Source organism: Balaenoptera musculus, chromosome 1 (genome assembly GCF_009873245.2).
Source record: "Balaenoptera musculus isolate JJ_BM4_2016_0621 chromosome 1, mBalMus1.pri.v3, whole genome shotgun sequence".
NCBI classification, from domain to species: Eukaryota; Metazoa; Chordata; class Mammalia; order Artiodactyla; family Balaenopteridae; genus Balaenoptera; species Balaenoptera musculus.
The window spans coordinates 34,411,427-34,428,093 of NC_045785.1; the positions used below are offsets into that span (position 1 = coordinate 34,411,427).

The window sequence follows — 16,667 nt, forward strand, 5'->3', positions numbered from 1 at the left end:
TGTAACTAATTTTTATCATATTTTTATCCACTACTAGACTGTTAGCAACTTGAGTTCCCCAATAAATAATCATAAGCAGCATAATATTTTCTACTCAGTATACACGTAATAAATACTTGCTGAATTTAATGACCAACTGAGCTATTACCACCCTTCTGTCTGTGCTGAAAATGGGGTCATGCTCAATGCTCATTTGCCAAAAGAGGCCAAAACCTGGAAAACTAGGCATATATGCCTCAATACTTCAGGCAAAACCAAACTGTCTCACATTCACATCAGCTAGGAACAATCATGTGTCTAGGAACTAGTAAGGGAAAAGAGTATAAGGAAAAATGAGAGGAAATAAAACTATGGCAAAGATTTTTCTGGTCAATATTTCCAGCGTAAATTTCATTTTTTAAAAAATCAACCTTATGGGCTCTTAAGCAATACAATATCAGCAAATTACAAGCATCCCATGGTCATTCTGTTGGCTGCTCATTCTCTCCTGTCCATGCTTAGTTACCTATCACTCAAGTCAGAAATACTTCCCACCATCTTGGACAAATCCTCATAGCTAAGGAGGATAAGATTTTTATTAAAATGTAACATATTATGGAGAGGAAAATACACGAGTTGTTATAGTTTATTAATTATAAAACGGGCATACTCATGGAATCACGTAATCAACAGCAATTCTCAAACTTTGATCTTAGAACCCTTTTGCAGTCTTAAATATTAAGGAGGCAAGGAGCTTTTGTTTATTTTGATATATTTATCAATAACTGGCATATTAGAAATTTAAAAAATTTTAAATACTAATTTAAAAATAACTATTACAAACTCAACTATATGTTAACAAAAAAAATATTTTCTCTCAATAAATAAGTAAAATTAGAAGGGTGCCACTGTTTTACATTTTTGTAAATTTCAAAGCCTGGCTTAACAGGAAACAGAGTCTCATATCTGCTTCTGCATTCCATCTGTTGCAATATGTTGTTTAGGTGGAAGTATAGAAAGAAAACCCAGCATCATATATATACATATATATACATATATACATATATATATATATATATATATGTATATATATGTATATATATGTATATATATGTATGCTTGGAAAAGGGAAGCATATTTTAATAGACTTTTCAGATAATTGTGGATAGTCTTTTTTGATACTACACAAAAATATGACAAGTGACAATTTTTTAAAGATTAGTTGCAATGTAACATCTGAAACCATATGAATAAATTTTCATACTCTTTCACATTATAATCCACTTTCCACCTCGGACTTTGAATGGATCATTTACCCATGCATGATTTTATAACATTATGCATTGGTCATTTGGAAAATATCATTCACTAAGTTATGCAGATCTTCCAAATATTGACATATTTCATTACACAACATCAAAACATCACACTTGTTAACATTACCAATAATCTCATTGGAAAAGTGTGTAAAGACTATGAAGCTATCAGACTCACTGTGGTGGATGTAAGTTTTCCAAACCTGTATGTTTTGCTTAAAAGCTCAAATTTTACCATTGGCAAGAGATACTGTCAACTGTTTTCCTTTAAGTGAGAGGCTTACTTTATTCATTTTCAAGAAAATATCTGCCAAATACCCAAATCTGAATAATAGTGTCAGTTGTTCTTTCAAGTAAAATCAATGCTCCATGAACAAAGTGGCTAGATCAACACAAATGCTCTTCCTTGAAGCAACCACTGTACTTCGGTATACACAGTTTAAGCGTTTTATGCGTACTTCCCATTTCACCACACAGATTCTTAAAAATGTATACTCAAAGGTCACAATTTAATAAAATTATTTTTCCTGCATCATCAAGGATATTCTTAACTAGTTATTATTATTTTTTTTAATCTGAAGGGTGTGTGGCTGTGAAGAATACAATTACTACTAGTACAGTCAGGTATCACTGCCTTGACTTGTGCTAATGTTTACATATTATTGCTTTTGCTGCATTTGTGAAAACACAAAAATAAAGGAAAAGGCAAATAGCATTTTAGTATTATCATGGAATCCCCAAAAGCGTATTGGTTATTCAGGTGTCCACAGATCACAGAACCACTGATACAGAACATACCTGCACACCAGAAGGCCCACTCATGAACTCTCCCAATCATCATTCACCAGCCAGTCATTATCCATCTGCATATCTCGTTACAGATAACCACCATGCAGACTTCTACCATTAATGACTCGTTTCATACAACGTATATATCCTTTTCTGTCCTTTTGCAGTAAATTTAGCTAAAGGATTACGTAAAGCTTTGTTGTGTGTTGCGTTAGCATCGGCTCTTAATCTTTTGTTACTTCCTTCATTCTACTTTTTAAAACATATTTTATTCTTTTTCATCCAATTGAGAACTTTATCATTTATATTAAGGTCTCAAATCCATCTGAAATTGATTTTTGTGCATGAAAAAATCTCACTTTTCTATTGATTCAGCACCATTTGTTGAAAGACATCACTGAACTCTGTTCCATAATTCTATGTGTCTATTCTTATGCCAATATTACACTTTCAATTATTGTAGGTTTACTCTTGATATTTGGAAGTATAAATCCTCTTTTATCTTTTTCTTCAACATTTTCTTCAACTACTGTTTACCATTTGGAGTCTCATTTATCTTTCAAAATCAGCTGGTCATTTCCTACTATCTTCCTTCCCCTAAAAAAAGCATTGTGGAATTTTGATTGGGATATTACATCTGTAGATAAACTCAGGAAAAACTGACTTCTTTACAATAATCTTCTCTATGAAAATTATATATCTACTTATTTATACCCCCTTTGTTCTCTCTCAGTAATTTTTTATAGTTTTCTGTGCAGAGTTCATCTTTCATTTAATCCTAGCTACCTCAGAGTTATTGGGGGTTTGGTTCCAGACCACTGCAATAAAGCAAGTATTGAAATAAAGCAAGTCACACGAATTTTCTGGTCTCCCAGTGCATATAAAAGTTATGTTTACAATGTACTGTAGTCTACTAAGTGTGCAATAGCATTATGTCTACAGAAACAATGTATATACCTTAATTTAAAAATACTTCATTGGTAAAAAATGTTAACCATCAGCTGGCAACACAGGGTTGCCACAAACCTTCAATTTGTAAAAAGCCCAATATCTGGGGAGCGCAATACAGCTAAGCACAATAAAATGAGGTGTCTCTGTACTTGATGTTTTTGACTGTTAATTTAAGTATTATCTTTTAAATTGTATTTTCTAACTGTCCATGGCTAACACAGAAAAATAACTGACTTCTAAAATCCAACACTGATCTAATATTGACACCTTGGTAAATTCACTTATTGATTCCAAGAGTTTATCTGTAGATTCTGTTGAATTTTCCATATGAATAATGATGTCTTCTGTGAACGATGGCTTTACTTTTGCCTTCCCATATTTTTTTGCTTTACACAGTTATCCTCTAAAGAGATTTACATTTTTTTAAAAAAAGCTTTATATTTACCCACATAGTTATCATTTCTGGTGTCCTTAATTGCTCTGTGTAGATCCTGATTTACATCAGGAACTTCAATTACACATATTATAGGTTGCCTGAAGCTGTCCCCACAGCTCACTAATACTCTATTTACTTTCTTACAGTCTTTTCTCTGTGTTTCACTTTGGATAGCTTTTATTGCGATATCTTCAAGTTCACATCTTTCCTTCTACAATGCCTAATCTGCTGTTAATCCCATCTAGTTTATTTTTCAACTGGGACATATTTTTATCCCTAAGGAGTTTGATTTGGGTTTTTAAATATCTTCCATGTGTCTATACACACGTTCAACCTGAACTTCCAAAAAATATAGTTACATTAACAGTTCCCCCCACCCCCTAGCCCCCGGCTTGAGATATAATTGACATATAACATTGTATAAATTTAAGGTGCACAATGTACTAGTTTGATATACTTATGTATTACAAAATCACTACCATCATAGCATTAGCTAACACCTCCATCACCTTACATAATTACCATTTCTCTTTGTGGTGAGAACATTTAAGACCTACTCTCCTAGCAACTTTTCTCCTAGCAACAGTGTTGTAGTATCATGCCTGTAATCACCATGCTATATATTAGATTCCCAAAACTTAATCATCTTACAACGAAAAGTTCTCTTTGACCCTCTCCCCACTTCTCCCCACCCCCTAGGCCCCCAGTAAGCACCATTCTATTCTGTTTCTCTGAGTTTGGCCTTTTAAGATTCCACATATAAGTGATATCATACAGTATTTGTCTTTCTCTGCCTGACTTATTTCACTTGGCATAAGGCCTTCAAGGTCCATCCATTTTGTCACGAACGGCAGGATTTCTTTCTTTCTCATGGTTGAACATTATTCCAGTGTATATTACATACCACATCTTCTCTATCCATTCATCTATCGATAGACACTTAGGTTATTTCCATATCTTGGCTCATGATAACTGTTTTAATGTCCTTTTCTACTAGTTGTATCATGTGTGTCACTTCCGGGTCAGTTCTAATTGACTGATTTTTGCCTCATTATGGGTTGTTTTCTACTGCTTCTTTGCTTGGTAACTTTTTATTGGATGCCAGACTATTGTGAATCTACATTATTAAGTGCTATATTTTTAGATTCTTATGAATGTTCTTGAGCTTTATTCTGGGACACAGTTAAATTATATGACAACAGGAATGAAATACTGATACATGCCATAACATGGATGAACCTTGAAAATGTGTTTAGTGAAAGAAGTCAGACATAAAAGGTCATATATTTTGCAATTCCACTTACATGAAAGGTCCAGAATAGGCAAATCCAGAATGTTAGAAAATAAATTAATGGTTACCAGGGGATGGAGGAAATGGGATATGAATACTAATGGGTATGAGAGTTTCTTTTGGGAGTAATGAAAATGTGTACACATACCACATCTTCTTTATCCATTGATCTGTCAATGGACATTTAGGTTGCTTCCATGTCTTGGCTACTGTAAATAGTGCTGCTATGAACACTGGGGTGCATGTGTCTTTTCAAATTACACTTTTCTCTGGATATATGCCTAGGAGTGGGATCACTAGATCATATGGCAACTCTATTTTTAGTTTTTTGAGGAACCTCCAAACTGTTTTCCACAGCGGCTGCACCAATTTACATTCCCACCAACAGTGTAGAAGGGTTCCCTTTTCTCTACACCCTCTCCAGCATTTATTATTTGTAGACTTTTTGATGATGGCCACTCTGACTGGAGTGAGGTGATACCTCACTGTAGTTCTGATTTGCATTTCTCTAATAATTAGTGATGTTGAGCATCTTTTCATGTGCATATTGGCCATCTGTATGTCCTCTTCGGAGAAATGTCTGTTTAGGTATTCTGTCCATTTTTTGATTGGGTTGTTTTTTGTTGTTGTCATTGAGTTGTATGAGATGTTTGTATATTTTAGAAATTAATCCCTTGTCAGTCCCATCATTTGCAAATATTTTCTCCTACTCTGTAGGTTGTCTTTTCGTTTTGTTTATGGTTTCCTTTGCTGTGCAAAAGCTTATAAGTTTGATTAGATCCCATCTGTTTATTTTTGCTTTTATTTCTATTGCCTTGGGGGAGTGACCTAAGAAAACACTGCTATGATTTATGTCAGAGAATGTATTGCCTATGTTCTCTTCTAGTTTTATGGTGTTATGTCTTATATTTAAGTTTTTAAGTCATTTTGAGTTTACTGTGTATGGTGTGAGGGTGTGTTCTAACTTCACTGATTTACATGCAGTGGTCCAGCTTTCCCAATACCACTTGCTGAAGAGACTTGTCATTTCTCAATTGTGTATTCTTGCCTCCTTTGTCAAAGATTAATTGACCGTAGGTGTGTGGGTTTATTTCTGGGCTCTGTATTCTGTTCCCTTGATCCATATGTCTGTTTTTGTGCCAATACCATGCTGTTTTGATTACTGTAGCTTTGCAGTATTGTCTGAAGTCTGGGAAGCTTATGCCTCCAGCTTTGTTCCTTTCCCTCAGGATTGCTTTGGCAATTCTGGTTCTTTTATGGTTCCACGTAAATTTTAGGATTATTTGTTCTAGTTCTGTGAAAAATGTCATGGGTAATTTGACAGGGATTGCATTAAGTCTGTAGATTGCTTTGGACAGTATGGCCATTTTAACAATATTAATTCTTCCAATCCAAGAGCATGGGATATCTTTCCATTTCTTTGAATCATCTTCAATTTACCAATATTTTATACTTCTCAGCATATTAATCTTTCACCTCCTCGGTCAGGTTTATTCCTAAGTATTTTTTTTGATGCAATTTTAAAAGGGATTTTTTTTTTTACTTTCCCTTTCTGACATTTCATTGTTAAGTGTAAAGAAATGCAACAGATTTCTGTATGTTAATCTTGTACCCTGCTACCTTGCTGAATTCGTTTATCAGATCTAATAGTTTTTGTGTGAAGTCTTTAGGGTTTCCTATATACAGTATCATGTTATCTGCATATAATGACAATTTTATCTATTGGATAGAAGTGGTGAGAGTGGGCATCCTTGTCTTGTTCCAGACTTTAGCAGGAAGGCTTTCAGCTTTTCATGGTTTAGTATTATGTTGGCTGTGGGTTCATCATAAATAGCTTTTATTAGGTTGAGATGGGTTCCCTCTACACTCACTTTGGTAAGAGTTTTTATCATGAATGGATGTTGAATTTTATCAAATGTTTTTTCTGCATCTATTGAGATGATTATGTGGTTTTTGTCTTTTCTTTTGTTGATGTGGTGTATCACATTGATTGATTTGCATATATTGATCCATTCTTGTGACCCTGGGACGAATCCAACTTGATTGTGGTGTAATATCTTTTTTATGTGTTGTTGGATTTGGCTTGCTAATATTTTGTTGAGAATTTCTGCATCTGTATTAATCAAAGATACTGCCCTGTCATTTTCTTTTTTGTTATTATCTTTGTCTGGTTTTGGCATCAGAGTAATAGTGGCTTCATAGAATGACTTTGAGAGTGTTCCCTCCTCTTCAGTCTTTTGGAAGAGTTTGAGAAGGATCAGTATAAGTTCTTCTTTGCATGTCTGGTAGATTTCCCCAGAGAAGCCATCTGGTCCTGGACTTTTGTTTGCAGGATAATTCACCTCTGCTGAATTATCTATTTCTTCTTGATTCAGTTTTGGTAGGCTGTTATGTTTCTAGAAACTTGTCCACGTCTTCTAGGCTGTTCAATCTGTTGGCATATAATTGTTCATAGTATTCTCTTATGGTTTTTTGTATTTCTGCAGTATCAGTTGTTATTTCTCTTCTTTCATTCATTATTTTGTTTATTTGGGTGCTCCCTCTTTTCTGCTTGGTGAGCCTGGCCAGAGGTTTGTCGATTTTGTTTGCCCCTTCACAGAACCAGCTCTTGGTTTTATTGAGTTTTTTCTACCTTTTTTTAATCTCTATTATTTCTTTCCTTCTGCTGACTTTACGTTTTGTTTATTCTTCTTTTTCTAATTCTTTTAGGTGGTAGGTTAGGTTATTTGAGATTTTTTCCTGTTTTTTGAAGAAGGCCTGTATTGCAATGAACTTCCCTCTAAGAACTGCTTTTGCTGCATCCCATAGATTTTGTATGGTTGTTTTTGTTGTCATTTGTCTCAAGTATTTTTAAATTTCCTCTTTGATTTCATTGCTGATGCACTGGCTTTTTAGTAGCATGCTGTTTACTCTCCATGTAATCATTTTTTTCTCAGTTCTCTTTCTAAGGTTGATTTCTAGTTTCATGCTGTTGTGGTCAGAAAAGACTCTTTGGCTTTTAAATGAATATTTAGCACATTTACATTTAATGTATTCCTTAATGTAATCAGATTTAAATACTTTTTATTTTCCTGTGTTCCCATCTTTTCTCTGTTCATTTTTTTTTCTCCTTTCTCGCCTACTTTTGGATTAACCAAGGATTTATTATTTTTCCTTACTTGGTAATATTCTTTTACTATTCTTGTAGTAACCTAGAGCAGTGGTTCATAAGGTAAGGAACTTGGACCAGTACATGACCATTATCTGAGAACGTGTCAGAAATGCAATTTTTCAGACCCCAACTCAGACCTAGAGAATCAGAAACTCTCAGGGTAAGGCCCAGTAATCTGGGTTTTAACAAGCCCTCCTAGTTATTCTGATATATGCTGAAGTGTTAAGAATCACTGCCCTAGATTTTACATGCCCTTGACTTAGTACTTTTACCACTTCCCATACAATGCAAAGACATTAACTGCAATATATTTCCTAATGCCTTACTCTAGTATTGTCATGTACTTTAACTTCTACATGTATTTTAGACTCCAAAGCACTATGTTCTATAACAGAACTGCTATTGTTTTAATCACTTGATACATATTTTTATTTACTGACATGCATACTCTTTTGGTGTTCTTCATTCTTTTCTGCACAGGATAATTTTCCTTCTATCTGAAATATTAACCTCCTTTAATTTTTTAATACTGTAACATTCTCTCACATTTTGTTTCTGTAAAAGCCAATTTACTTAACCTTCACTTTTCATAGAAATTCTGATTTTAGAATTCTGGATTGGCAGTTATTTCCTTTCAGCACTACAAAAATTTCATTCTGGTGGTATCTGACTTTTATCATTTCTATTCAGAATTCAGTGTGTTCCTTTGAAGTTGCCTGTTATTTTCCTCTGATTTTAAGATTTTTTTTTAAAAAAATCCTTGTTTTTTAGCAGTTTGACTTTTATTTGTCTGATAAGGTTTTCTTTTAATTAGTCCTTGGGGTTCTCAGAACTTCTTGAATCTGTACTGTGTTATCTTTCATCAGTCTTAGAAAATTAAAATATTGCTTCTTCTCTATTCCCTTTTGCTTCTCTTCTGGAACACTAATGACAAGTTTGTTAGATCTTTTCCCTGTATCCCATTTATCTCTTAAGCTTCTTTGAATTTTCCATTCTTTGTTTTTCAACCAGCATATTTTCTATTGACCTATCTTCCAGTTCACTGATTGTCTCCTCTGCTGTGTCTAATCTGCTGTTAAATCCATCTATTTAATTCTTAATTTCAGTTATTATATTTTTCAGTTCTCTTGATTCTTCCATACAGATTCCAATTCTGATAAATTTTCTATAATTCATCTATTTTCTTCAACATATTAGTCATAGTTATTTAAAAATCAGTATCTAGATCACTTGTGGATATGTTTATACTATCTTTCCATCTTGGCATTTAATTATTTGGTCTTGTTTCCTGGAATGTCTGAAAATTCTGACTGAAAGTGAGACCTTACTTATGAAAACTTGCAAAAGCTCGGGATATGTTATCTTCTAGAAAGGATTTAGTTTTCTTTTGGCAAGTGGAATATTAGCATACCACCCTAGTAACAGTTTGAGACTGGTGTTATTTTGATTTGCTCTTACTTATAGAACATAATCTTTCTTAAGTATCAATTTGAAAAACTCGGGTGTTTACCATGGCTCCCTCTTTAAAGAACTACAACTTTTGTCCCCCCAACCTCTGTGAGACTGCTGAAGCCTGGCTAGTGAAAAATCCACATGATTTGCCTGTGTCTGAGTCAAAGCACACACAGGTTAGGGATTAGCCAATGCCTTAACTGGATATTGCTTGCAAACAGTTGAGGTCACTTCTGAGGATTCCTCAGGATCTTGGTCCTTAAGCCCTGGCTCTTTGGTAGCCTCAAACTCTGGTTTTTACATACCTAGCTCAATGACTGCTCTAGGTTGTAGCTTTCTGTGCAGCCTCTATGCCATGCACTGAGAAGTGGGAAATGTCCCAAGGGAAAACACGTAGGGCTTATCTCAGTGTGCTTCCCTTTTTTCTGAGAACTTCTCTTCTGAAGTCCTGCCTGTCTTTTTCTCCAATGCCTTTCTTTTTTATTGGTGGGCAGGGTGTGGGGGGCAGGGTGTGGGAGGCAGGGTGGTAATTTTATATAGATAGGGAGAAGGGTTAATCTGATACTAGCTATTCTATCATATCTGAAAGCAGGAGTCCAAAAACTCCAGCTCCTTTATTTAGTCACGAAGTCCCAGCGTTACTACTTTCTAACTGTTTCCTAATAGCCACAACTGTCTATGTTTAGGCCTCAGTATCTCCTGCTTGGACTATCGCAAAGAGCAGTACTGGATACCTCTGATTCCAACCCATCTATTTCACCGGAAATTCTCAAGTCTAGCTGGGTATAATTAGGGATGATTTTTAAAAGTACAGATTTCTGGGCCCTACCCACAAGGATAAAGTAACTGATTTGGTAGGCCTGCAGTGGAATCTGGGAATTACTACCACCACCAAACACACGTACACACTAACAACCCTACCCCTCCCTTAAATGATTCTGATGGAATCAGTCCATGTATTGCTATTTGGGAAAAATTATTACTTTACACTTCAGTTGTAAGTTTCCTATCTAAATTGGAATTCTGATTAGTCACTCTGATTATAATCTGTCTTCTATCTGCTTGTTCATTACCTTTTACAAATACAAAGATACTACGTGTATTAGTGCAACTGAGTGTATACATGTTTGTGTTTATGTGTGTGCACAAGAAAGTAGAAGAGATTAAAAAAAAAAAAAGAGCAAGTGAAAGCAAGGGAGACGGGGAGAGGGTAAAAGCAAGACTGACAGACCGTATGAGTACAAGAGTGAGCTATATTATGGCTTCAAGGTGCTCATCATGGTCTAGTAATGGAGGAAATAGATGCACAGAACTGAGTTATTTCATGAACCTCCCAGAGCCTTTTTAGGGTTTTGAGATATGAGATTAAGAAACTACCTTGTAAAGAAGAGATATTTGTACCCTACTAGGTATCTAATGAGTTAGCACAAAGTTTTGACCCTTGCTTCAATAACAAAAACAAAACAAAAATTGCAGCAGACTACCACATACTACACTTCTGGGTATGTACCTAGACTTGAATATCATGAAAGAGGTTGACCACCGTTCTAATGGACTCTGAGTTTGTCTGAATTATTTATTTTACTGGATTCTGTTGACACCCTGGTTATTTGTCAATCTCTTTTTAAATCACATATTTAGAAGGGTAATCAATGATTTTGAAACAAATTGATTCAATAAAATGCTGGACTCAAAAATTCAATGGGATTGGTAGTGTCAAGAATTTAAATTTAATATAGAGCTTCCCAATAAGCATCTTCCAATTTTTCCAGAGAATTATTTATTTACTTCTAACTTGTGTAAAGCTAAAAGCATTGTGGATTCAGCTTTCAAACTGCCATGTATGGTTTGGTCAAATTTATATCATCTTTAAACTCAACCATACAGTAATCTACTGTTACTATAAAAGCAAATTAAATGTATTACTCAACGACATTTCAAAAGTGTTCAAAAAAAATAGAATTACTTTGTTAGTCACAGTGTTGACTGCCAGAGTTGGAGAGGCACTTCCCGAAATAATACACTCCATTCCCAAAGAATCTGAATCTATGCTATATGGAGTTGAGGCCTAAAATACAAGAACAAAATAAATAATTATTAGCTCATAAAACCACCAACTTTAACACAATTTGAAGTTATTTCATCAAATTCTCTAACATCCAGTTTTGTGCTTTGTTTCTGAAAATAAACTTAAAATCATTACTGAATTCTCTTCTACTATATTTTATTATGCTACTAACCTGATAATCACAAAGTCCATTGGTATGGCTACTCCTTACCAACTCTTTTAACTGGTTGTGGGATAGGTTTGCCAAAATTAGAGATAAACTTCTGTAGTGGAGACTACTAATAATCGGGTAACACTCATTCTCCCCTCTGCTCCCTTTTAGCAATAGATCCCTGTAGTTATCAACTCATCTCTGCCCAGCTAAAGACCACCTTTTCCAGACTCATCTGCAGCTAGTTGTAGCCATGTGATTAAGGTGCGACAAATGGGATGTGAGCAAGAGTGATGTGTACAACTTCTGGGTCATGTCTTTGAAAGGAACTTGCTTGCCCTCCATCCTCTTTCCCTCTTATTGCAGGCCTGTGACACAGATGTGGTGGTGGTGATCCTGCACAATCAGAAAGCTGAAGGTAATACCCTGGGGAACACTGGAAAGATAAGATTAGAAGGAAACATCTGAATGACCTTGTGGAACAGAGCTGGTTATCCATCTGATCCACCTCTCAGCTTGGACTTTTACCTAAGAGAGAAATAAATCTATCTGGTTTAAGCCTCTCAGGTGTAGTTTTGTCTTCCTTTGTCTGTTAATGCAACTGAACAATATCCTAAATAACACAATTTCATATACATTGTTTATAGAGCTAACATGGGTGTCAAAAATCAATATAGGTTTTCTACAGTTAGAATTTTGGATATAGATTGTGATAACTCCTTTCTCTCTCTCAAAATAAAGAGTAATTTCACTGAAAAACATTTCTAAGATTGATTTATTTATCACTTAATCCCTTGGCATGAATTTCCTTCATCAGATAATCCAAGAGGGTAGGGAACAGACATCTTGAAAAAAGGAAAAGACAAGGGTCACCCCTAGAAGGTAGAATCCACTACTTACGTGCTGGATACACACTGAGAGTTAGGTGAACATGGAAAAGCACTTCAGAAATGCAAATGGAAGAACTACAAAGACAGCTCTGTCTATGCCCCAACTTTGGTGCCTGCCAATTTAGCTACAATTTATGCCCCAACTTTGGTGCCAGCTAATTTAGATAAATTAACACAGAAGATTACTTTAGAAAGATGCAAATTTCATGCTCCTCTAACTCAACTCAGTCATCTCATTCCAGACTACTGGTTCACTATCTAATTCTCACTCCTCCCCACTGGTAACAAGAGGCAAGCCTGTGTTGTGTGATTTCATGCAAATTACTCAACCTTTATACTCTTTTCCTCATCTATAAGAGGATTATGCCACTTCCTTTAGAGGTCCGTTAAGAGCATTAATGAAATAATTTATGTAAAGCACTTAGCATAGTACCTGAAATGCACAGTAAGTGCTGGTTTCTATGATGACTACTAACATGTATCTACTACTGATGCTGAGAACCTACTGATAGAGAGGAATATTCAATGGTGATTAATGAAAAAGGAGACAGCTGTGGTATGTGACACTGTATTCCCACAAGGCCAGATTCACAGCTTTAACTAGAAAATCTTTTAATTAGATATTCTTCATGGATACTAAAAATCTGGTTCAATCAACAGAATAAAGGACATTCACAGAAAGATAGACACAATGAAAAGGCAGAGGGCTATGTACCAGATGAAGGAACAAGATAAAAACCACAGAAAAAAAACTAAATGAAGTGGAGACAGGCAACCTTCCAGAAAAAGAATTCAGAATAACGATAGTGAAGATGATCCAGGACCTCGGAAGAAGAATGGAGGCAAAGATCAAGAAGATGCAAGAAATGTTTAACAAAGACCTAGAAGAATTAAAGAACAAACAGAGATGAACAATACAATAACTGAAATGAAAACTACACTAGAAGGCATCAATAGCAGAATAACTGAGGCAGAAGAACTGATAAGTGACCTGGAAGACAGAATGGTGGCATTCACTGCTGCGAAACAGAATAAAGAAAAATGAATGAAAAGAAATGAAGACAGCCTAAGAGACCTCTGGGACAAAATTAAACACAACGACATTCGCATTATAGGGGTCCCAGAAGGAGACGAGAGAGAGAAAGGACCAGAGAAAATATGTGAAGAGATTATAGTCGAAAACTTCCCTAACATGGGAAAGGAAATAGCCACCCAAGTCCAGGAAGTGCAGCGAGTCCCACACGGGATAAACCCAAGGAGAAACACACCGAGACACACAGTAATCACACTGGCAAAAATTAAAGACAAAGAAAAATTATTGAAAGCAGCAAGGGAAAAACGACAAATAACATACAAGGGAACTCCCATAAGCTTAACAGCTGATTTCTCGGCAGAAACTCTACAAGCCAGAAGGGGGTGGCATGATATACTTAAAGTGATGAAAGGGAAGAACCTACAACCAAGATTACTCTACCAGGCAAGGATCTCCTTCAGATTCGATGGAAAAATCAAAAGCTTTACAGACAAGCAAAAGTTAAAGAGAATTCAGCACCACCAAACCAGCTCTACAACAAATGCTAAAGGAAATTCTCTAAGTGGGAAACACAACAGAAGAAAAGGACCTACAAAAACAAACCCAAAACAATTAAGAAAATGGTCATAGGAACATACATATCGATAATTACCTTAAACACGAATGGATTAAACGCTCCAACCAAAAGACACAGGCTTGCTGAATGGATACAAAAACAAGACCCATATATATGCTGTCTACAAGAGACCCACTTCAGAACTAGGGACACATACAGACTTGAAAGTGAAGGAATGGAAAAAGATATTCCATGCAAATGGAAATCAAAAGAAAGCTGGAGTAGCTATACTCATATCAGATAAAACAGACTTTAAAATAAAGAATGTTACAAGAGACAAGGAAGGACACTACATAATGATCAAGGGATCAATCCAAGAAGAAGATGTAACAATTATAAACATATATGCACCCAACATAGGAGCACCTCAATACATAAGGCAACTGTTAACAGCTATAAAAGAGGAAATCGACAGCAAAACAATAATACTGGGGAACTTTAACACCTCACTTACACCAATGGACAAATCATCCAAAATGAAAATAAAGAAACAGAAGCTTTAAATGACACAATAGACCTGATAGATTTAATTGATATTTATAGGACACTCCATACCAAAACAGCAGATTACACTTTCTTCTCAAGTGCGCACGGAACATTCTCCAGGACAGATCACATCTTGGGTCACAAATCAAGCCTCAGTAAATTTAAGAAAATTGAAATCATGTCAAGCATCTTTTCTGACCACAACGCTATGAGATTAGAAATGAATTACAAGGAAAAAAAAGGAAAAAACACAGACACATGGAGGCTAAACAATACGTTACTAAATAACCAAGAGATCACTGAAGAAATCAAAGAGGAAATCAAAGAATACCTAGAGACCAATGACAATGAAAACACAATGATCCAAAACCTATGGGATGCAGCAAAAGCAGTTCTAAGAAGAAAGTTTATAGCTATACAAGCCTACCTCAAGAAACAAGAAAAATCTCAAGTAAACAATCTAACGTTACACCTAAAGGAACTAGAGAAAGAAGAACAAACAAAACCCAAAGTTGGCAGAAGGAAAGAAATCATGAAGATCAGAGCAGAAATAAATGAATTAGAAACAAAGAAAACAATAGCTAAGAAAGATCAATACAACTAAAAGCTGGTTCTTTGAGAAGATAAACAAAATTGATAAAACATTAGCCAGACTCATCAAGAAAAAGAGGGAGAGGACTCAAATCAATAAAATTGAAATGAAAAAGGAGAAGTTACAACAGACACTGCAGAAATACAAAGCATCCTAAGAGACTGCTGCAAGCAACTCTATGCCAATAAAATGCACAACCTGGAAGAAATGGACAAATTCTTACAAAGGTATAACCTTCCAAGACTGAATCAGGAAGAAACAGAAAATATGAACAGACAGACCATTCACAAGTAATGAAATTGAAACTGTGATTAAAAGTCTTCCAAAAAACAAAAGCCCAGGACTAGATGGCTTCACAGGTGAATTCTATCAAACATTTAGAGATGAGCTAACACCCATCCTTCTCAAACTCTTGCAAAAAACTGCAGAGGAAGGAACACTCCCAAACTCATTCTATGAGGCCACCATCACCCTGCTACCAAAACCAGACAAAGATACTACAAAAAAAGAAAATTACAGACCAATATCACTGATGAATATAGATGCAAAAATCCTCAACAAAATACTAGCAAACAGAATCCAACAACACATTAAAAGGATCATACACCATGGTCAAGTGGGATTTATCCCAGGGATGCAAGGATTCTTCAATATATGCAAATCAATCAATGTGATACACCATATTAACAAACTGAAGAATAAAAACCATATGATCATCTCAATAGATGCAGAAAAAGCTTTTGACAAAATTCAACACCCATTTATGATAAAAACTCTCCAGAAAGTGGGCATAGAGGGAACCTACCTCAACATAATAAAGGCCATATATGACAAACACACAGCCAACATCATTCTCAATGGTGAAAAACTGAAAGCATTTCGTCTAAGATCAGGAACGAGACAAGGATGTCCACTCTCACCACTTTTATTCAACATAGTTCTGGAAGTCCTAGCCACAGCAATCAGAGAAGAAAAAGAAATAAAAGGAATACAAATTGGAAAAGAAGAAGTAAAACTGTCACTGTTTGCAGATGACATGATACTATACATAGAGAATCCTAAAAATGCCACCAGAAAACTACTAGAGCTAATCAATGAATTTGGTAAAGTTGCAGGATACAAAATGAATGCACAGAAATCTCTTGCACTCCTATACACTAATGATGAAAAATCTGAAACAGAAATTATGGAAACACTCCCATTTACCATTGCAACAAAGAGAATAAAATACCTAGGAATAAATCTACCTAGGGAGACAAAAGACCTGTATGCAGAAAACTTTAAGACACTGATGAAAGAAATTAAATTGATACCAACAGATGGAGAGATATACCATGTTCTTGGATTGGAAGAATCAATATTGTGAAAATGACTATACTACCCAAAGCAATCTACAGATTCAATGCAATCCCTATCAAATTACCAATGGCATTTTTTACGGAACTAGAACAAATCATCTTAAAATT

The 16,667-nt window shown here is 35.2% G+C and overlaps 1 protein-coding gene across 7 annotated transcripts in view; it reads right to left on the reverse strand.

The window, feature by feature from the left end:
* The window catches only part of FOXJ3 (forkhead box J3), a 127,351-nt gene that overhangs the window by 22,183 nt on the left and 88,501 nt on the right, over window positions 1-16,667 (reverse strand). For 5 of the 7 annotated variants that reach the window (XM_036850382.1, XM_036850417.1, XM_036850377.1 and 2 more), the window contains exon 6: window positions 11,332-11,433. The exons of the other annotated variants lie outside the window; for them this stretch is intronic. In XM_036850382.1, the coding sequence (XP_036706277.1) occupies window positions 11,332-11,433 (102 nt within the window). The remainder of the gene's footprint in view (window positions 1-11,331; window positions 11,434-16,667) is intronic. 7 annotated transcript variants of the gene reach the window in all.